At 54.9% G+C, this 22,058-nt stretch overlaps 1 protein-coding gene across 2 annotated transcripts in view; it reads left to right on the top strand.

Moving 5' to 3' along the window:
- The window catches only part of VPS35L (VPS35 endosomal protein sorting factor like), a 102,230-nt gene that overhangs the window by 65,679 nt on the left and 14,493 nt on the right, over positions 1–22,058 (top strand). For both annotated transcript variants that reach the window (XM_062179780.1, XM_062179781.1), the window contains exons 26-27: positions 1,128–1,242; positions 11,475–11,614. In XM_062179780.1, the coding sequence (XP_062035764.1) occupies positions 1,128–1,242; positions 11,475–11,614 (255 nt within the window). The remainder of the gene's footprint in view (positions 1–1,127; positions 1,243–11,474; positions 11,615–22,058) is intronic.

Below are 22,058 nucleotides of genomic sequence, written 5' to 3'. Positions count from 1 at the left end.
GTTTCCAAAAGAAAACGATCAAAGGGGTCTATGTTTTAACACGGATTAAGCAGCCCTGATCTGGCGGTCTGGAACCCAGAGACTCTGAGTGCTGGCCTGACGCTGCAGGTCGCAAGTCCCGCGCTCTGAAATTTCGGGCCGTGCACAGTTACTAGAATCACCATAGAAGATCAGCTTCAGGCTGGATGTCTAAGTCGTGTCTGGAACATAGATGGATTTTATGTTTAGATGTGGGTCCTGCCCCCCCCCCCCCCCATTTCTCGTGTCTATGCAGTTCTTGCAAAATCCGAAAAGAAAGTCTGGAAAGTTTCTGGTCCCAGGCATTTCAGAGGAGGTCGCTCAGCTTGGGTGTGTTTGGGGAAGGAGTTGGGAGGGAGATAGCTTAGTGTGCCAGCTCAATACCTCTAATGTTCTCTAATGTAGTCATAATATATTACTGTAATATGTTGTAATAGCCCTCTACTATTTGTATTATAATCTTTCTCTTACATTTCTTTAGTGTTCTATCATATTCCTCTAGTTGTGTATGTTGCTCTGAGATTTCACATGCAGTGCTCTGCTGTGACCAGAGGCTTAGTTCCATTGTTTTCCCCGCAGTCAGAATTATGTTCAAGCTTGGAGGGAGCCATCGAGCTTCTTGAACGTGCTGCCCAGGTTTCTCTCAAAGCAGCACACGTCCCTCTCTTTAGAGATGCAGTCCACGCTGAGATGACTGTGATGAAATACAGGTGTCCCGAGTCCCCGGGTCTCACCTGGTGCCTCCATCTCCAGGGTCCACCCCGCCTGGGCTCTTTTTTTTTAGCGACTTCCTTCTGCTCACCTGGGTGGTTTTAAGCCATTGGCTTACACTGCTCCGTGTTCCCTGAGCAGGTTTCCGTGTCACCAGTCTCCCTCCCCTGGCAGCGGGTGAGGATTTATCTCGTCACGCACCCCTCACTTCCCCTCCCCATACTCCCCCGGAGTTGTCAGACACCCGAGAGGCAGGAGGGCAGAACTGGGGCTCTGAACGGGGGCCTTGGTAGTTACAAGCGTGTCTACCTAGAAGAGCACAGTGAGCGAGGCCGGGGGGAGAAGCCTGCCCCCGTGGCATCGGCAGCGTCACCCACCGCACCCTCTCCTCTCTCCAGGCCTGCGTCGCTTACTGCTTCATCACCATCCCCTCCCTGGTGGGAATCTTCACCCGGCTCAACCTCTACCTGCATTCCGGTCAGGTGGCCTTGGCCAACCAGTGCCTCTCCCAAGGTAAGCCTGGCCTGTGCTCCCCTGTGGCACTCTCCCACTGCTTAGGAGAGAAAGAGAGAGTATTGGTGTGTGTATGTGTGTGTGTGTTCTTTAAAGAAGAAAGAAAAACAATCCTCCGTGACGTTTGAGATGGGTCTCCCCAGTAGGGAGCATGTGGGACCCCTGCCCACCCACAAGCAGACAGACTGTGGAGCACAGGTGTTCTGTAGGACTCGCCTTAGGTCGACCTGGGCCCAGGCTCGGGACTCGCATGGCCTGGAGACTTTGAGCAGTTCGGACTGCTGGTGCAGAGCGGAGTCTTGTTTGTTTTGTTGTTGTCGATGCCTGCTCGTGTGTTTGTAGCCCCAGAGACACACGGGTGGAGTCTGATCTGTGTGGAATGAATCCCCTACAGCTTGCTGTCTCTGATAGAAACTCGCTTCCAGACCGACAGATCTCTCTGCACTAGGGCAGAAGTCATTCAGGCCATCTCAGGAGCGTCAGAGGGCGATGGGGAAGGAGAGGCCGGGAGGGTGGGCACCCGTGAGCAGGGCACTGCTGTGGCCCCCGAGCTCCATCCCTTTCTGGGCAGTGGTGCTGAGCACGCCCTGGTGTTGCCCCCGCCCGAGTGCCAAGGAAGACGGGTTCCTGATACTCCTTTCCACCTGTCATCAGCTAAGTGCTGCTTCTGGGACGTTAACCTCCCGGCACTCTGTCCTGATCCACATCTGAGCCGGGCGAACACCTGCAGGTGGGGAGTGCAGGACACCCTGGCCACCTACTGCGAGGGCAGGTGCCCAGGGCTTGCGGGCAGCTCTGGGCCAGTAAGCAGCAAGGTGTCCACCTAGCAGGCCGTGTCACGGAGGCCGACACTGATGGGGCATTTGTGATGGGGCAAGACCGCTGCACACATGTTCTCATTTCGTGCTCCCAGCAGCACCTTGAGGCTGGGCCAGGGGTTGGTGCATCATTTCCCCGGGGAGAGAACTGAGGCAGGGAGCAGCCAAGTAGCAGGCCCAGGGTGGGTCCCCTGGTGTGTTGCTGAGCCCGCGCCAAGCCCCAGGCTGTCTGACTCAAGGCTGTGGCCTTGCAACACTCGGCGGACTGGGCATCTACAGTGTCAGCTGTCGGGCAGCTCAGGTGGACCCTGGGCGTTTCTGTAGCCCCACACCAGCTGGACTGAGCCGGTATCCGTGGTGGTCTTCCCCCGACCCAGCCTCACAGATTGTGCTGGGATTGGCCCCTCACCCCTCGCTGCCATTGGCTTGCATAGGTTGTCTGGGCCACTCAGGCTGTGCCCACTCACGCTCCTGCCCTGGTGAGCCTCGGCATGGCAGTTCTGGTGGTCACCCATATCTTGGTTCACCTGGGGGTGGCTCTGGGCCAGAATCTTCGAGCTTGATTGCTGTCCAAGAACCTGTTCAAACTCAGCTCGATTGTGTCGTCAGCTCCTGGGGGACCCCAGTGGCTTCCCAGCACTGTTGGGATTGAACTGAACACCCTGCCCCCAAAGTCCCTGCCGTGATCTGCTGCCTGCTGTGTTCTGGCCTTTATCCACGTGGGCTTTTTTCTGTTCTTTTAATATACAGGACACTTGAAAAAGCTCTTGGAAAATATGCTTCATCTTTTAGCTCTGTATTTTTTTTTTTTTTTTTACTTGACAGGTAGAGAGAGACAGAGGACAGAGAGAAAGGTCTTCCTTCCGTTGGTTCACCCCCAAAATGGCCGCTATGGCCGGCGCTGCGCCGATCTGAAGCCAGGAGCCAGGTGCTTCCTCCTGGTCTCCCATGCGGGTGCAGGGGCCCAAGCACTTGGACCATCCTCCACTGTCCTTCCGGGCCACAGCAGAGAGCTGGACTGGAAGAGGAGCAACCGAGACAGACCCTGACACCCCAACCGGGACTAGAACCCGGGGTGCTGGTGCCGCAGGTGGAGGATTAACCAAGTGAGCCACGGTGCCGGCCCAGCTCTGTATTTTTTTAAGATGTATTTTTGAAAGGCAGAATTAGAGAACCCTGTAGCAGAGGGAACCTCCCCCTGCCTGGGCTCCCCCACCCCCGCCTGTTACACTGCCAGCTGTCCTTGTCGTGTGTGATCACACTCGTTTCTGTCTGGAATGTGTTCCTTGCACGGAGAACAGGCACTTGCCCTCACTGCCTGTCAGTCAGCCTGGAACTTTCTCCCAGTGCTTAGCAAGAAGCAGAATATAGTCACGTGCCTGGAAGCGATGTTTTAGTCCCTGATGGGTTGCATGTAATTAATGTCACTTGTGCTTTCGGTGATGTTGGCTGCCAGTCAGATCAATGGACAGCACGAACAACTGTACACCCCGGGTGGTACTTGTGAATGGGAGACCCAGCTGGGAGCCCCGAGTTGGGTTTCATCTGCAGCCTTCAGAGCAGTCGTGAGCCACAGGTTGCAGAGCTGTACGTGGGCGCTCTGGACGCCTGGATCTTTTGGTGTCGATCCCAGGCAAGTTCATGACCAGATCCCCTGTGGGGCTTCATGCTGCTTGATGAAAACAAAAAAGCAAAACAAATTCTCAAGCTACATAAAGGCTCCCCTTCCCCAAGGCTGCTGCTCCAGGAGAGCCGTGCTGCCCTGCCCTGCCCTGCCCTGGAGTGGCCTCGGTCCTCACCCGGGGACCCACAGGGCCTGAGCACCCGGCCCAAGACGCTGTGCGTGGACAGGCCAGCACCCTTGGCGTTAGAACACTGGGCTTCTCGCTCTCCGTTGCTGCAGGGAGCGGGAATATGGTGTCCACTCTGTTTTTAAAAATTGATCTGAGGATTTTTATTGGAGCCTCTAAATGCTGCGACACCAAACTTTAAAAGCCTGTTATGGCTGTTCTGAAAGCCACACGCAGCCGCTGCTGGCCAAAATAAATAATGCATTCAATTACTGAGAATGGGAAGGCTAAATATAAATGAAATAAAACTTGGAGACGGGCTGCTTTTGTTTGTCTCCCTAAACTTCCTCCCTTTTCAGCTGCTTATAAAACCGTCTCCTCCCCCTTCCCAGTTCATTTTCTGACCTCCCTTAATCCAGCCTGGATTGCGTCTTTGTCCTCTGTGGCTTAACCAATGTGAATTCCAGCCCAACAAGTAAACTCCCCTTGAGCCTGGGGCAGGCCCAGCTCTGTTCCTCGGTGCACTCGGGCACTGCAGGGCGTTGGTGCCGATGCCCTTGTCCGTGACCCCAGGGTGCCCAGGGGGAAGAAAGGAGGACAGATGCTGGAGTCTTGCTCCCGTTTGCCAGTGGCTCAGTTGAGCAGGTTACCAGGTTATTTGGCCCTTTAGCTTTTTCTTTGTTCTGTGAGCTTTCTGGTTTCTAATCTCAAAGGCAGGGGTGGGGTGCAGGCATCCCTTATCCTGGGGTCTGAAGCCAGAGATTCAATCAACCGCAGCTGGAAAATACCCGAAAAAACAAAGTTGCATCTGTATTGAACAGGTATGGTCTTTCCCTGCCCGCCTGCCATCCCCTAAATGACGCAGTGTAACAACTAGCTACATAGCGTTTGTATCCTGTTAGGTGCTGAAAGTAATCTAGAGCTGAGCCAGGTATGTGGGAGGGAGGGCGTGGTTCCAGGCAAGCACTACACCACTTTGCAGGGGCACTTGAGCATCCTCCGAGTTTTGCACCCTCAGAGGCCCTGGAGCCAATCCAGGGAAGCTTGCTTTGCAATGGGAAGGGCGTTTAAGGTGGGTCCTGAAAGAAGGGTGCGTGAGGAGCCTTCCAGAAGTTCATGGAAAATGCCTACTATGAAAAAAACAATGCATGGCTTTCAAAAATATTTGCCCTGAAATAAATGTATCACTTCATATCACTTTTTTTTTTTTTTTTGAGATTTATTGATTTACTTGAGGTGTAGAATTACAGACAGAGGGAGAGACAGAGAGGTCTTCCATCTGCTGGTTCACTCCCCAAATGGCTGCAACAGCCAGAGCTGGGCAGATCCAAAGCCAGGAGCTTCTGGGTCTCCCACATGGGTGCAGGAGCCCAAGCACTTGGGCCATCCTCTACTGCTTTCCCAATATCAGGGAGCTGGATCAGAAGTGGAACAGCTGGGACTTGAACCAGTGCCTATATGAGATGCTGGTGCTGCAGGCACAGGCTTAGCCTACTACGCCACAGTGCCGGCCCCTTCAGCTCACTTTTTCCCTGAGTTTTCTGAAGTGCCCTGAACAGTCTCTGAGCAGCATGTGGGAAAGGGAGATGGAAGGGGGGCCTGCCAAGGGGGAGGAGCTTCTGAGCAAGGGCGTGGGAGCAGGTGGGGTGTTTGGCCTGCTGTAGGATGATGGGGAGGGGTGTGCGTGAGTGGTGACATCCAGGTCTCTGAATGCCCAGTCCTGACCCCACTACCAGAAACCAGACATCCTTAGACAAGTCCGTCTTCCTGGGCCTCAGTTTCCCCATCTGTCAAGCGGAGATGACAGCAGGGGTACCTGTCTGCTGAGGGTTGGTGAGGTGAGGGTCTAAGAGCTCTTGGCCCTCGGGCACATGGCTGCTCAGGAGTTACTACCTTACCGGACCCGTCTGGGAGCTGCCAGAACCTGCCGTGGGGTTTTGGGAGCCAGCTGTATACACTGACAGCTCTGTGCTTTCAGAGTTTTGAAAGCCCAGTGATTTCTTGCTAAGCCTTGAGGAATCTGCACGAAAACCGATCTTTGTTTCAAGATTATTGGAGTGGGCGCTGGGCACAGAGGTTAAGATGCCACTTGGGGGCCAGCATTTCTTATTGGGAGTGCCTGGGTTCCAGTCTTGTCTCTGCTTCCAATTCCAGCTTCTTGCCAGTGTAGACCCTGGCAGGCAGCAGGTGGTGGCTGAGATAGTTGGGTCCCTGGCACCGATGCAGGAGACCTGGATTAAGTCTCCAGCTCCTGGCTTTGGTTCCGCCTAATTGGGCATTAGACGAACTGTGGGCACTGGAGGAATGAACCAGCAGATGGGAGATCCCTATCTGTCTCTTTCTATCTTTCAAATAATTAAGAAATAGATTCAAGGCCTGTGCCGTGGCTCACTTGGTTAATCCTCCGCCTGTGGTGCCGGCATCCCATATGGGTGCCGCTTCTAGTCCCTGCTGCTCCTCTTCCAGGCCAGCTCTCTGCTGTGGCCTGGGAGGGCAGTGGAGGATGGCCCAAGTGTCCCTGCACCCGCATGGGAGACCAGGAGGAAGCACCTGATTCCTGGCTTCGGATTGGCACAGCGCCGGCCATGGCAGCCATTTGGGGGGTGAACCAACGGAAGGAAGACCTTTCTCTCTGTCTCTGTCTCTCTCTCTCTGTCACTGTCTAACTCTATCAGTCAAATAAAAAAAAAAAAAAGATTCAACTGCTGTCTTGTGCTGGAAATCAAAGCTCTGCACTTCCTCCAAGCTGACACAGACCAGCAAGGACAATTAAAGCAGTAAAAAGAATGGGCTTTGTCACTACCAAGATTGTCACCACCCATGTCATCATTTTGAACCTCTGGGTGTCCTGTCTACTTAATGCAATTTCCAAAACAGGAGTGTAAGAAGTAGGCATCTGAAGAAAGATTTTAATACTTCCCTTCCTTCTCCAGAATTCTCTCCCTTTCAGATTTTCTTTTTTTCCATTATATTTTGCATCTTCATTTTCTGAATTTAGCTCACATTCCATGATTTTAGGAAAATTATCCTAGACCACTCCACTCCCCAGACAAACCAACCAACAGGTAGCCCAGGATGTGTTGTAACGGGCGTTAGCCTTCTCCCTGCACTCAGCTATCTGGGGTACGATGGTTGCTACTGCACAGGTGCTCTGCCAGTGGTGCCTGAGTGAACGGTGGTCATCCAGTGATAACTAGTGATGACGCCCACCCAAGTCAGAGGCTCGCGTGGTCATACGACGATAACTGGTGATAATGCCGATGGAAGTCAGAGGCTCACCTGGTCATGCTAGTTATCCGATGATAACTAGCGATGATGCCCACGGAAGTCAGGCTCACGTGGTCGTATGATGATAACTAGTGATAACGCCCAGGGAAGTCAGAGGCTCACGAGGTCATCCGATGATAACTGGTGATAATGCCAATGGAAGCCAGGCTCACGTGGTCGTACGATAACACCCACGGAATTCAGAGGCTCTCAAACCTCATGGCGCGGGCAGTACTATGGAGTAACAGTTGCTCTTCAGAAGAGAGTCCCGTTAAATCGTAAGAAGTACCTACATGGGAGAAAAATGGCTTCTGCCCCCCTGCTGAGTCTTTGGGGTTCGTGTTTACCATCACGTTTACTAATTCTGTCCATAGAACATTCTCTGAAGACTCTTTGGCATGGCCATTTTCTCAAACCATGAGGCCTCTTTGGTGAATGGAGACAAAGCAGACTATCTTAGCTGCCCACTCACACGTGGGCAGGTGGCACGGAGCGTGTCCCCCACATTCACGGGCTCCACGTGTGACCCGTCCACAGTAGGAGGGGATAAGGACGAGGGCTGGATGGCAACTGCTGATGGACCCAGAGAAAGGGGCATGGGCGAGTCCGCCCCTTAAGGTTTTGATTCCGTGTGATAATAAGCGCCTGTAGTTCATTTCCTTCTGCTGGTGTTTCTTGGTCGTTTTTAAATGTGTGAGCCGCTGTGCCAGGCATCGAGTGGAAGCAGGTTCTCTCTTGCAGACCCTGGTAGAGGAGAGCCAGGGTTTGCAGTCACCACACAAGGCAGCACCGGGCAGGACAGTGTAAAATGCGCCTGGGCATTTGCGAGCGGAGGGCAATGCCCCTTGGACAGGGAGAACAACCAACTTCATAAAAGATGTGGCATGGGAGAGAGAGTCTAGAAGGTGCAGGGAGTGTCTGGATATGCTGAAGCGAGCCAGGGGCCATTCCAGGCCATGGCAGAGGCCCACGCCAAGGCCTTGGGGCTGGGGGAGCAGGGCATCTGGAAAGAATGTCTTCTCTCCTCCTAGGGCAACCCAAGCCTGATGGAGACAGCACACAGTGCCCGTCATCCCTGTGGTGTCCTGGAGGGGGCAGTCGGGTATCCTGTGGGATGAGGTTGCCCGGCTCAGCGAGAGAGACTTTGGCATCTTGTAGAGGAGAGAGAGAGAGCAAGCATGCCAAGGCTCCTGGTGGTGGTGCTCAAACTGGGATATCATTTAAATGTTCCTGGTGGACTTCTCGATGTTGTTAATACTCAGAGTAAAACCTATTGGGTATTCCAGCAAAATCAAGGTTAGATAAAGCTGTCACTTTAACTTTGACACACTAACGGACAAGGTTGTTACGAGACATTCGTATTTCTTGCTCTACCTGCATATCCCCAGAACAGCAGCCCTTGAATCCTGGGATGTACCCGCTTTCATACCAAGTTCATTTACAAAATCACAAGTTGGTAATAACTAGTTTTAGATGTCTGGTCGCTCAGTTTTACCGAAGGCACCTGCATCCCTGAGTGACAGCCCGTCTTCACAGCGGAGTCCACAGGAATAAGATAGGTCCCGGGGTGCACCGCACACAGGAGTTGCCCCATCTAGATCTACACCTAGAGGAAGACTGGGAGGGAGGCTTTGTGCAGGGGCTCCTCGAACCCGAGGAGGAGTGAATGAGTCTTGTGGTCAGAACCCTGTGTTCACAGGAAGAGAATCCTCACGTCCTTGGAATGTTTTCTCCTAAGAAACCGGGGTGTTTCCTTTAGCTTGCCCTAGACTAGGACGGCTGGCTGCCTGACTTACCCAGGGAGTCGGGTGCTGAGGTAGGGGCCTGGGGATGGGGTGAGTAACCCAGGAGGCCTGCTTTAGCCTTGGCAGTGTCAGGCCCTGGGAGTGGTGAGGCTTTCGATTAGCCCTGCCCTCCTGCGTGACTGAAGAACAAGCCAGATGCCATGTCTGAAGGTGGGCTGGGTCATCACGTTCTTCAGAACAGTCTAATTCTAAAATTCACTAGAGAAAGTTGCTTAAACAGATGGACTCGCCCGGCGCCACGGCTCAATAGGCTAATCCTCCACCTTGCGGCGCCGGCACACCGGGTTCTAGTCCCGGTCGGGGCGCCGGATTCTGTCCCGGTTGCCCTTCTTCCAGGCCGGCTCTCTGCTGTGGCCCGGGAAGGCAGTGGAGGATGGCCCAAGTGCTTGGGTCCTGCACCCCATGGGAGACCAGGAGAAGCACCTGGCTCCTGGCTTCGGATCAGCGCAGTGTGCCGGCCATGGCGGCAGCCACTGGAGGGTGAACCAACGGCAAAGGAAGACCTTTCTCTCTGTCTCTCTCTCTCCCTGTCCACTCTGCCTGTCAAAAAAAAAACAAAAACAAAAACAAAAAAAAAAAAACCAACAACAACAACAAAAAAAACCAGATGGACTCAATGGTGACTCTTATGTGTATTTTACCCGACACTCAAAAAAAAAAAAAAAGCAGGAGTAAAACCCCAAACGGGCTCGATTCCACTTTGTGGTTATTAAAGAGCGTAACGGTGTTTCTGTACGTGTGGTGGTGGAGTGTTCTCCGCGGGCCGCCCAGCTGGGGAAGGCTGCAGAGTGGTGTCTGTCGTGGGCCGTCTCCGTGTGGAAAGAGGGGTGATGCCAACACCCGGAGGCCTTCCCCAGGGCATGTCCTTGGCCTCTGGGAGGACGTCTTAGTCCATTTTTGCTGCTCTGACGAAATACCGCACGCTGGGTTACTTAGAACACAAATGTGTTCCTCGCGCTTCTGGGGCCCGGGAGTCCAAGATGAGGGCCCAGTCCCTGTGCTGGAAGGGGGGTGCCTCGTTGATCAACTTGGGACCGCTGCCGGCTGCTCCCAGCGACGCCCTGTGTCCTGCACACCTCACCCATCAGGGCACCGAATGACGTCAGCCCTTCATTCCTTCCCACGCCCGCGTGATCCATCGTGTGCCTGGATCCCACTTTACATGCTCTTTACCGCAGTGGATCCTCAGGTTGCTACCCGCTGGCTGTTGTGAGTGATGCAGCCGTGACCGTGGCGTGCGAGTGCCTGCCAGGAGGCTCCTGCATAGAGCGAGCCTTCGGCAGAGTGTGCTGCACCGAACGCCCTGCCGTGGCTTTTTTTTCCCCTTTGAAGGAAGAGAAGGGGAAAGGCCAGCGGCCGGCTCCAGACACACACCATTCTCATGAAGCCGAGGCCCGGTCCCCAGGCTGGCCGGCGTGTGTCACTCTGCCGTGTCGGCCGCGGTGCCTGCTGTCGGCCAGGGTGCTGTGTGCCGCTGCTGCCTTCTGCCTCACTGGCAGTGTCTCTGGGCCATGGAAATGTTTGATCTTGTCGGGGAGATGTAAATTTCAGATGTTGGATCTGTGTTCTGTCTGGTTTGACCTTGGGGCTTTTTCTTGTGATGGGCACTTGGGCAGTTCTAGGAAGAATTCTCTCCGTCTCCCTCTGCATCTCCTCCCTCATCCCTTCCATCCTGCCTCGTCCTGTTGTCCCACACCCTTATACACTCTCCCCCCAGCCCTGTCTCATCCCCTCCCTCTCTTCTCCTTTCCTTCCTCCCGTCCTTTGAAGTGCTCTTCCGTTTTTGTTTTATTATTATTATTTTATTACTATTATTTAAGAGGCAGAAAGATAGAGCCCTCATTCTACTGGTTTGCTCTCCAAATATCTACAGCTAGCAGGGCTGGGCCGGGCTGAAGCTGGGAGACGGGAACTCAGTCCAGGTCTCCCACATGGGACCCAACCACCTGCCACCTCCCACAGTGTGCAGTGACAGTGACAGGGTTGGGGCTGGAGCCAGGGCTCAAAGCCGGGCACTCCACTGTGGGAGGTGGCACCGTAACCTCTCGGCCAAGTGCCCACCCCTGACGTTGTCTTGTTTTATGGATCATCTCATACAGCCATTTCCCAAATGATTGTCTGGAACTGTTAGCCAATCAAAAGTCTCCAAATTGTACGTGTGTGTGCATGTGTGTGCACATGTGTGTGTGTGCGTTCCTGCAGTCATGGCAACGGCTTCCTCATGGGCTGGGCATTGAGGGTTCAACGAACCAGTGCAGGCCAAGCCCTTTGCCCAGGCAACTGTCGGCTCTGTACTTGCCATAGAAATTTGCCGCCTGCTTCTTCCACTTAGTAATCCCCAGGCCGTTTAACCGCGGTCCTGTGAGCTGACCCGCCGACACCGACAGCAGTGCCTTTGCGCCCGATGTCACACCACGTCCACCATGGTTGGCAGGAGCCCCTGCTGCAGCTGCCTGCCGGATGCCCATGTGGTGCTCGGCTCTGGCCGCCAGGCTGTGGGCAGGGAAGAGCCAGCCACACTCTCACCCTCGGCCTCCCCTCCTGTCTTGTAGCTGATGCCTTCTTCAGAGCCGCCATAAGCCTCGTTCCGGAAGTTCCAAAGATGATTAACATCGACGGGAAGATGCGGCCGTCGGAATCGTTCCTCCTGGAATTCCTCTGTAACTTCTTCTCTACTTTATTAATAGTTCCGGTACGTTCCCCCAGAAGAGCGACCGGTGCCCTGCTTCTTGGGTGTTTTTAGCCCTAAAAGCGCAAGGATTTCCATCTCCTGCGTGTGTGTGTGGGGTGGGAGAGGGGAGGTCTGGTTAGATGTTTGGATGGCTCAGCGAGTTCTCCATTGCTGCTGTGTCCGGTGTGGACTGGTTGAGGTGTTCTGTGTTTGTCCAGCTTGGCTCACGGGAACACAGGCCTTGCACAGCAGACATTACGGCTCACAGTCTGGAGGCTGGATCGCTGAGGCCGTTGCCGGCGGCTGGGTTCTGGTGAGGGCCCTCTTACTGGGTGTGGACACTGTCGTCTCGTTACGTCCTCGCGTGGCAGGCTCACTGATGTGGGACCTAATGACCTCCCCTGGCCCACCTCCAAATACCATCACATTGGACTCGGGGTATCAGTATGAATTTTGCAGGAACACCAACCCCCATCTGTTGCCGTTGAATTCTCCACAATGTTGCAGTGGGTTCGTTTCTGAGAGGAGCAGCGTGGTGGGGGCAAGAGGCGCGGAGTCAACACACAGACCCCGGGAGTCCGGTGAGAGCAGGCTTGAGGCGAGCAGCCTGCAGACTCGTTTATTACAGTTGGTACAACAGCTTATATAGCCAAGACCAGCCAATCTGGTCAAGGGGCGGTCTATACCCCAACCAATCACAGCCTGTTGCCAGGCAGTTTCCAGAGCCATCCAATCACAGCCTGTCGCCAGGCAGTTTCAAAGCCATTCCTGACTAACTGACGCTCGCTTGCCAGTGGCCACCTTGGCATGGCCTTCTCATTCCACTACACCCATCCATTACATGCTCTGTATGGCCACCACAGGGTGTCCCCTACCGGCTAAGGGCACAGCCCTCTGGAGCAGCACGCCTGGGTTGGAATCTCAGCTTCTCCTCTGTGCGGCCCTGCGGTGTTGGGCAGCTGGGTGAGCTCACTGGGCGGCCCTTCCTCGGCAGTAGATGGGGTAACTGTAGCATCTGGCCCTCTGCGTCGTGGCGAGGGTTAAATGAGCAAGTACACATGCCGTGGTCAGGACACCACCTCGGCACAGAGCAGGCATCAAGAGAAGGTACGTGGACGGCAGGCCCTTCTGATGGCACGTGCTGGAGACCAGAGCAAGGTAGCAGGGGCCCAAAGGACACGGTTGGAAGGAGGCCATATATCTTGTGGAATGTAGGAGAGGAGCGGTCAGGCTTGGGCAGGAAGGAATCCAGGCAGGGTGGGCATTGATCTCATAGCCGGTTCAGCTGGTGTCCCCTATCGGCGTGCCTGTTTGAGCCCCAGCTGCTCTGCTTCCCATCCAGCTCCCTGCTAACACACCTCAGAAGGCAGCAGAACCTGGCCTAAGGGCCTGGGCCCCTGCCATCCCTGTGGGAGACCCAGATGGAGTTCCAGGCTCTTGGCTTCAGCGTGGCCCAGCCCTAGCCATTGCAACCATTTGGGGAGTGACCCAGCAGTTGGGGCTAGCCCTCCCCACTCCCACCTGTCAGATAGATAGATAGATAGATAGGTAGATAGGTCTTTAAAAAGGAGTCAGGGCCACTCAGACCCAGCAGGAGCAGCTGTCAGACCCTCTCACTCTCTGGGGCGATTAACCCAGGGCTCCTAACCCAGGGTCCACCTGCTCTCTGGGGGCCTGGCAGAGTGACTCTGAATAGGGGGAAAGGAAAAAAGTGACAGCTTGATTTTCACAAAGCTTTACATTCACAAACCTCCTGGACAACTTTGTTTTCACAAACGTAAACTCTACTGTTTTGCTCGGTTATGAACTCGCTGCAGTTGGAGCAGCCACGGGGGCTTTGTTACCAGAGGAAGTGAGCAGGTGTGTTCCCATCGCATTCCAGGTACAAAAGGTGTTTCAGGGCCAGTGCTGCGGCTCACTAGGCTAATCCTTCGCCTTGCGGCGCTGGCACACTGGGTTCTAGTCCCGGTCGGGGCACCGGTCCTGTCCCGGTTGCCCCTCTTCCAGGCCAGCTCTCTGCTGTGGCCAGGGAGTACAGTGGGGGATGGCCCAAGTGCTTGGGCCCTGCACCCCATGGGAGACCAGGAGAAGCACCTGGCTCCTGCCATTGGAAAAGCGCGGTGCGCCGGTCGCAGCGCGCCTACCGCGGCGGCCATTGGAGGGTGAACCAACGGCAAAGGAAGACCTTTCTCTCTGTCTCCCTCTACTGTCCACTCTGCCTGTCAAAAAAAAAAGGTGTTTCAGAAGCGTCGTCTGCTCCACCTTCCTGAGCAACTCCCACTTCTCTCTGAAAACAACAAATTACTATATCGAAATTCATTGGAAAAATATATTTTAGGATAATTGATTTCCCTTTTTAGTCTAATGTGCTTTATTAAAAATAGTATTCCAAAGAGTACCTAGGCTTCATCTGGTGGCCACATTTTTTGTGTGTGTGTGTGTTTTTTTTTTTTTTTAATTTATTTATTTAAAAGGCACAGTTAGAGAAGGCAATCTTTCATTTGTTGGTTTACTCCCCAGATGGGTGCAGTGGAGCCAGAAGCTTCTTCTAGGTCTCCCACATGGGTGCAGAGGCCCAAGGACTTGGACTATCTGCTGCAGCTTTTTCAGGCACATAAGCAGGGAGCTGGATCAGAAGTGGAGCAGCTGGGACTTGAACCGGTGCCCATTTGGGATGCTGGTGTTGCTGGTGGCAGCTTTACCCACTATACCACAGTGCCGCCCCCGCAGGGTTCTTGACATGAGTCGGTAAGCCCCTGGGAGGGGCAGGAATTGGTGTCATGGTTAAGCCACTGCTTGGGGTGCCTGCATCACATCTCGGAGTACCTGGGTTCAAATCCTGGCTCTGTTGCTGAGTCTAGCTTCCTGTGAGGCTGCAAGTCATAGCTCAAGTCCTTGGGTCCCTGCTACCCACAGAGGAGACTTGGATTGAGTTTATGATTCCTGGCTTCTGCCTGGCCCCACCCCAGCTGTTGTAGGCATTTAGGGGAGTGAGTCAGCAGATGGGAGATCTCTGTATGTCTTTGTCTCTCTGTCTTTGCCTTTCAGAGAAACTTAAATTATTTAAAAAAAAAAAAATAAAAAAGAACTCCAAGTATAGCCAAATGTGCATAGTAACTGCAGGGTAGCTGCTAAAATGCAGGTTCCCGGGCCCTCCCCCCGAGTCTCAGCCAGTCCAAGTAGGCCCCGACTTGGCATTTGTGAAAGCCCCCTGAGAGATTCAGGAGGAGGCTCAGAAACAACAAATGCTCTGAGCTTGGGCCGTGCAGGGCCTCGGCTCCTCTGGGTACAGGGTCCCTCTGTAGGGTGATGGAATGTTCTAGAACCGACGGTGGTGGTGATCCATGCAGCCCCATGCGTACACCGAGTTACTGCAGTGTGTGTTTCAAACAGGTGCGTGCTTTGGAATGCGAGTCCCTTGTCTGGCAAAGTCGAGGAAGGAAAAGCTGACTCTGTCCAGATCCTGCCTGTTCAGACCGCAATACCTCTCTGGGGAGAGAGGACCAGGAGGCCAGGCTGTGGGGCTGCAGCCTCGGCTGTCGGGGAGCGGCCTCCCTTGTCCTGTGGGCCGGCCGGAGCAGGCAAGGCCAGAAGGATCCGGCTGCGTTTGCAGATCCGCCATTTGCACCGTGTGATCCTTTTCCTCTTTGGACGTCTGCTGGTTTGTCAAGCGAGCGAGCAGTAGAAGCATGTCAGTTCCTTGCACAGCCATTGATGGGATCAGTTAGGATGTGCGGACTCCCGTCCGTGTGTAGGGTTTTCTGGGTGTTCACAGTAACTGGAGCCTCTTTGAGAAGCCTTGGTCTTGGAGTCAGAACTTGGTGTTCAGGCTCTGGGACCCGGGACAGGCTCTGTAGCCCCTCGGTGCCTCCGCTGTCCCCTTCTGAAGATGGCGTTGAAGTGCCAGCCTCCCAGGGTGGCTGTGAGGGTTGAATGGAGTGGTGGCCATGGAGGCGATCACCAGCCTCTGGGAACCCTCTCGAACCCTGCGAGGTAGGGATCCTTGCACCTTCTTCCCTTGCGGAAGCTGAGAGCAGGAGACACGGCACAGCAGGCCCGAGGCCCCATGGCTGGTCAGTAGCAGGGCTGGGAGTTGAACCGGGGCTCTGCTACTCCGGAGCACCCACCGAGCCCGAAGCATCGGCAGGGGGTGTTATTTGCTCAAGGTCACCAAGCACCAACCACCCCACATCCCTCAGCCGCCTCTCAACCAGTTTCGCCTTCTGCAGGTTCAGCTACAGTTAAACATGGTCTGAGAAATATCAAGTGGGTGCTTCAGGCAATAAGCAGTTGATGCATTGTAAATGCTGCACTGTTCTGAGTGTCAGGGTGAGGTTGCACACTGTCTCACTCTGGCCCATGCACGCTGCGTGTGGCACCTGCCTGTTAGTCACTTAGCCGTCTTGGTTATCAGATGGATTGTTGTGGTCCCACAGCGCCATGTTCAAGGAGTCCTTGATCTACTTATAATGGCCCCAGTATGCAAGAGTGGTGATGCTGTGGTCCAGCTACTCCAAGGAGAAGCTGGAAATCGTTTCCTTTCATCAGGAGTGCAGAACGGCTGGCCCGCAGGTGCACCCGGCCCTCGGAATCACTTGGTCTGGCCCTGATGAGGCTGCTACAGGCAGGCTTGAAATTTGAGTAATCCATAGTAGGCTAACTTTGTTTATTTGTTTTAAAGGTTTTTAGTTATTTATTTGAAAGAATTAAAGAGAAGGAGAGGAAGAGAGAGAGGGAAAGGTCTTCAGTCTGCTGGTTGACTCCCCAGTTGGCCACATCGACCAGAGCTGTGGTGATCTGGAGCCAGAAGCTTCTTCCAGGTCTCCCACATGGGTGCAGGGGCCCAAAGACTTGGGCCACCTTCCATTGCTTTCCCAGGCCATAACAGAGAGCTGGGTCAGAAGTGGAGCAGCCAGGACTCGAACCAGCACCCACATGGGATGCCAGCACTGCAGACGGTGGCTTTACCTGCTACACCACAGTGCCAGCCCCAGCAGGCTAATTTTTAAGCTGATGATTTTGTGTGGCCTGTGAGTGGTGTTCTAAATATCCCAGTGGCCCTTGGCAGCAAAAAAGATCCCGACCCCTGCCTTAAGTGAAAAGGCGCATGTTCTCAAGGACAGAAAAGTGTTGTGACGTTCATTACAGCACATTCTTGTTGTTCTATTTTATTATTTATTGCTGTCCATCTTTTCCTGCGCCTAGTTGACGAATTGAGCTTTATCACAGGCATGAACGATTAAGGGTAAAACCTGGTTTGGTGTTGTCTGCGGTTTCAGGTGCTCACAGGGGGTGTCAGGATGTACGTCGGGTAAAGGGGGCCTATGGACTGCGGTAACTACTGGCCGGCCGCCCCGTGCAGGAGCTGCAGAGTCACCAGCCTGGAGCGCCACGGCTGAGGGCTGTGAGCTCCCAGGTGATCGTGTGGACCAGGGCTGAGCCAGGCCCAGCGTGTCTGGATTCAGCGATTCAGTGGGAATCGTTCACCCCCACTCTCCTGATTCACCTGACTTGTTGCCTTCCGCCTCCCCACTTCCGTTTTAATTTTGGAATGCCGTCGGCCCTTCTAGCAGAGTGAGCTGTGCAAAGTGTGGGCTGCAGGACCCAGAGTGGGCTCAGCCTGCTCCCCCGGCCCCCAGCCCCGGGCAGCCACCGCTGCGGTCTGTGTGAACTCAGCAGTCTTGGGCGCCTGGTGGAAGGGGACTCAGGCCGCGTGTGTGCTGCCATGAGGGTCATCGTGGTGTCACATTTCACGCACTTCCTCTTTAAGGCTGAATAGTATTTCCTTACATGTCTGTGCCACCTTTTTTAAAAATCCATTCTAGTTTCTGCATGTTGGTTATTTGTGAGTAATGTTACAATGAACATCGGATGCTAAAATCCCCTTTAAATCCTGCTTTCAATTCTTTTTTTTACATTTTAACTTTTCATTAATTTTTTTAAACAGATTCAGTGTGTTTCTTGGGTACAATCTTTTTTTTTTAAGATTTATTTATTTATTTGAAAGGCAGAGCTGCAGAGGCAGAGAGAGAGAGAGGTTCTTCATCTGCTAGTTCACTCCCCAAATGGCCGTGATGGCCAGGAGCCAGGAGTTTCTTCCAGGTCTGCCATGTAGGTGCCAGGGCCCAAGCACTTGGGCCATCTTCTACTGCTTTCCCAGGCCACAGCAAAGGGCTGGATCAGAAGTGGAGCAGCTGAGACTCAACTGGCGCCCATATGGGATGCCGGCACTGCAGGTGGCGGCTTTACCCACTACGCCACAGCACCAGCCCTCTTTCAGTTCTTTTGAATGTACCTGGAGATGGCTGGGTCATAAGGTAGTCCTACTTGTAATTTTCTTTTAAAGGACTTATTTGAAAGAAAGAGAGTGATCTTCCATCTGCTGATTGACTCCGCAAATCGCCAAAACTGTTGGAGTTGGGCCGAAGCCAAGAGGCTGGAACTCCATCCAGGTGTGGTGGCAGAGCCCCAAGCACGTGGGTCACCTCCTCTGCTTTCTCAGGCGTGTTATCAGAGAGCTGGATCGGAAGCAGAGCAGCCAGGATTCCAACCTTGCTCTGATTTGGATGCTGGAAGTCGCAAGAGGCAGGTTAACTCACTGCCCCGCAACTCTGCCTGAACTGTTTTTCATGGCAGCTACACCATTGTGCTTTCCTACCACCAGTGTGCAAGGGGATTTTAAAGGGTAGGCTAGGAGAGTGCTGACTTATTTGTTTAGAAGGATTAGAGCCAGGTAAAGGACCTGGTCCAGTTGGTACGTGTTTACAAATGCGGAAGCAAGCCCTCCCCGGACGGCCCTCCCCCTCTGTAGATCATGAACTTGGGGAATGTCTGGAAGCCCTTTTTTTCCTTCATTTTATTTAAAAGCTGGGCAGACAGTTTCTTCATCTGCTGGCTCCCTCCCCCAAATGCCCACAGCAGTCAGGGCTGGGCCAGGCCAAAGCCAGGAGCTGGGAACTCCATCCAGGTCTCCCACGTGGGTGGCAGGGGCCCAGGCACTTGAACCATTACCTGCTGCTTCCCAGGAAGCTAGAATGGAGAGCAGAGCTGGGACTGACGTCTCCGCCCTGCTAGGTGGGATTGGGCATCTAAAGCAGTGATGCACCCCACTGTGGCAAACACCTGCCCCCATCCCATGTCATTTAACACCTGGTAGGAGGCGCAAAATAGGGTTGCCGAAACAAGTTCAGTGTTGCGGCTTCAGAGCCTCGTTTTGATTCAGCTTCTGTTTGTAGGGAATGGAAATGTCACTTCCATCACTTCCCCAGTTTTCTGGCACAAGTCACCAAGGACACAGCAGGGCAAACGTCTTGTGCTCCTGCCCTTATTAAAAGGCCCAGCCGTAAGCAGGACAAGTTAGCCCAGCGCTAAGCTTCATTCCTGCAGTCTGTGCCACCACGTTTGTGGATGTGTGACTGCAGGAAGCACCTGGGGACTGTGGGGACCTCTGAGAGCACAGGGGGCTTGGCTGAGGAGGTGCCTCTTGAGCTGATTGGCAGGAGACTAGTAAGTGGCTAACGAGGTGTGGAAAGGGAGGGGAGGGCCTAGTGTGGGCCCTGAGATGGGAAGGAGCCCCTGCACTGGGGGCCAGGAAGAGACACAGTGACTGGTGCACAGTGAGGTGCAGAGGCCGCTGGGAAGCTGGGAGGACAGACGGGGTGGCTCCTGTGCTAACCAGTTACCTGCGCCTGGCTGCTGCCTGCTGGGAGGCGGGCTGTCTCCTCCCCCTCCCCCAGGCCCCTGCTGCCCGTCTCCCAGTCCACCTGTGTGCTGGCTCCTTTCCTAGGGGCCTTATTATTTATCTGCCACACACTTAGGCCTCTTGCAACAAACCAGTCAACCGTCCATCAAGACTGGGAACAAGCCTGCTGTTTTGCTCACTGCACAGAAATGGAAACTGAGGCAGAGAGGTGGAGGGTCATTGAGCCAGGATCCAAAGCCCCCACTTCGCTGCGTCTCGTCCTGGCTCCCTGGGCAAGTCGGTTGCCTTCAGGGTTATTATCCCAAAGAATGGGGTGGGGTGGCAGGATCCCTGTATCCAGAGGCCCAGAAGGACAAGGCTGGGAGCAGCCATCGGGCCTCTGTCGCTTCGGAGCCCTTGCCAGTGCTTGGCCGCTCTGCCTAGGGAGCAGCCCAGCCAGGGTCCTAGGGGGAGCTTCCCCTACTGGGAGCAAGAACTTCTCCTCCATCTCCTCAGAGTCCGGGTCTGCCTTGCTCCAGGCGCTAGCACTGAACCACCAGAGTACAAAATTGCTTTGTTAAACACGTCATAGCCACTGAAGCGTGGATATCACGCACAGCCATCTTTGCTGGTAGGGAGGTTGGAGCCGCCTGTCGCCGCTCTGGCTGGCAGCAAGAGCTCCTGGAAGTGGCTCCTGGCAAACCTGCATGGCCCCGGTGCCCCTCGGTGCAGCTGCTTGGAGGCGTGCTGACCACTGTCCCACGAGAGCTAGGGTGTCCACATGGATCCCTCCATGGAACACCTCTGTGCGCATCCACGTGGCAGGCACAGCAGTGCCCCATGTCCCCTGTCTTGGTGGCACCTGGGGAACAGTCCCTGGGGATGGTGCCGGTTCACACCAGACCTCTCGCGTGTCTCCACCACGGTGCTCAGCCGTGCACTGTGCATGTACCACGTTCACTAGGTCTCCACCAACCCCCACCCTCCTTGGCCCCGGCACTTCTCATGCTCTGGGCTTGTGTTGGAAATAGTTAGCTCTGTCTGTGTGTCCCGCAAGTCACAAGTTCCGTAGAGTCAGCGACAGGCCTCGGTCATCTGTGCAAACACAGCCGTGGGAATGTCCCCAGGCTGCTGGGTGGGACTCTTGGGTCCCCTGTGTGCCAGCAGCATCACCTTGGGCCACTTAAGCTCCCTGGGCCCCACTTCCCAGCTGTGAAATGGGCGTTCGTACTAACGTTGTCTTCCCAGGATGTGGAAAAGCTGTGGCAGCTCCTGGCTGGATCGTTGTTCTGTTGTGGTCGCCAACCTCGGGCAGAATCAGTCCATGTTGCTGACCCGTGCCTGCCTTGTGACCACCGTCCTGGGAGGCAGGGACCGTGCTGCCAGGCGTGTCATTGGCGTGTCATTGATGCAGCGCCCAGGTCCTGCTTCCAGAGGCGCCATTAACACAATCTGGCCTGGAAGGGTCTGGCCGGGCAGTGGACAGCACACACAGTGTGCAGAGGCTGTGGGTTCCTGTGAATGAGGGAGCGGATCAGCCACGAGGTGGCGCTGGCCGGTGCACAGAAGGAAGCCGGCGGGTCGTGGCATGTGCTCTGCAGGGAATGAGGCTGGGGGCTCAGGCCGCTCACAGGGAGGGCCTTGCTGAGAGGGCGACGTGTGTGATGCAGTCTGAGCGCTACCGAGGAGCCAGGCCCAGTCCGGGGCAGAGACCAGGACATCCTGGGCCAGCCCTGCTCCGTGCCAGGGAGACTGCCCAGGAGGACTCCGTCGGGACCGTCCTGCCCACCTGCCCGCTAGTTCAAACTGCAGGAGATACCGAGAGCATCCTCAGTGCCGATCCCCACCCGGGGCCGTGATCTGACCGTGGCTTTGCTCCTGGCCCAACATCCCATCTTGTGGGGGGCCTCCTCAGAGCTGTGAACGCCCCTGCTGGGCCCTCAGCCTGAAGGGGGGCTCAGCGCCCCGACATCGCCAGGCGCCGAGCCTCTCCCTTTGCCTTGCTGTGGTTCCCATGTGGTTCATCTGCTCTCACCTGTACAAATCCTGTCCTTAAACCTTCCTCTTCCTGCCTTGTGCGTGCGCCCCCTGTGTGCTGCTGGACCCCCAGGCAGGCAGCAGGAGAGTGTGAGAGGGTGCTGTGGGGGGCGGGGGGCTGGCCAGGCATGGATCCCACGTGGATGAGAAGCCTCTGGGGAGTTGTAGCAGGGGCCCCCTGAGTGTACATTTTAGGGACCAAGTGCAAACCACTCTCAAGTCGCCACTGCCTCCTGAGAGTCAGGTCAGCATCTGCTAGACACTTGGGGGTCTGTCTCTTGGGCTCTCCCTGTGCCCAGAGCGCATCCTCAATTCCGCTGTTCCCGTGTGGCATGTCCTGAAGAGTGAGCCTCTATTGAAATCAGTGCCCTGAACAGTGACAGCGGCCACGGGGGCTCCATCTGCCACCACACCCACGATCTCGCTTTTGTGGTTGGAGGGGCAGGATGTAGTTTGCTTTATTTTGTTTTTGTTTTAACTGCTGCATGCAGAGAAACAAGAGGCTAATTTTGGAAACAGGCCATTAGAGCTGACAGGTAACTTTGTTTTTTCATTCACAGCCCCAAAACAGGGCAGCTCTTGGAGCTTGCATCCGGGGTGGGAGTGTTGATGAGTGGGACTGGCAGCAGGGCGGGGCTTGTGGCTCGGCTCTGAACGCCGCACCCAGGCTGCGAGCGGGCCCTGGCTTCATGCCAGAACCAGCGCTCGATTTCCTCTCCCTCCAGCTGCCAAAAGGGGGAACCTGGG

Source organism: Lepus europaeus, chromosome 21 (genome assembly GCF_033115175.1).
Source record: "Lepus europaeus isolate LE1 chromosome 21, mLepTim1.pri, whole genome shotgun sequence".
Classification (NCBI taxonomy): domain Eukaryota; kingdom Metazoa; phylum Chordata; class Mammalia; order Lagomorpha; family Leporidae; genus Lepus; species Lepus europaeus.
This window is presented reverse-complemented; position numbering and strand designations above follow the sequence as displayed.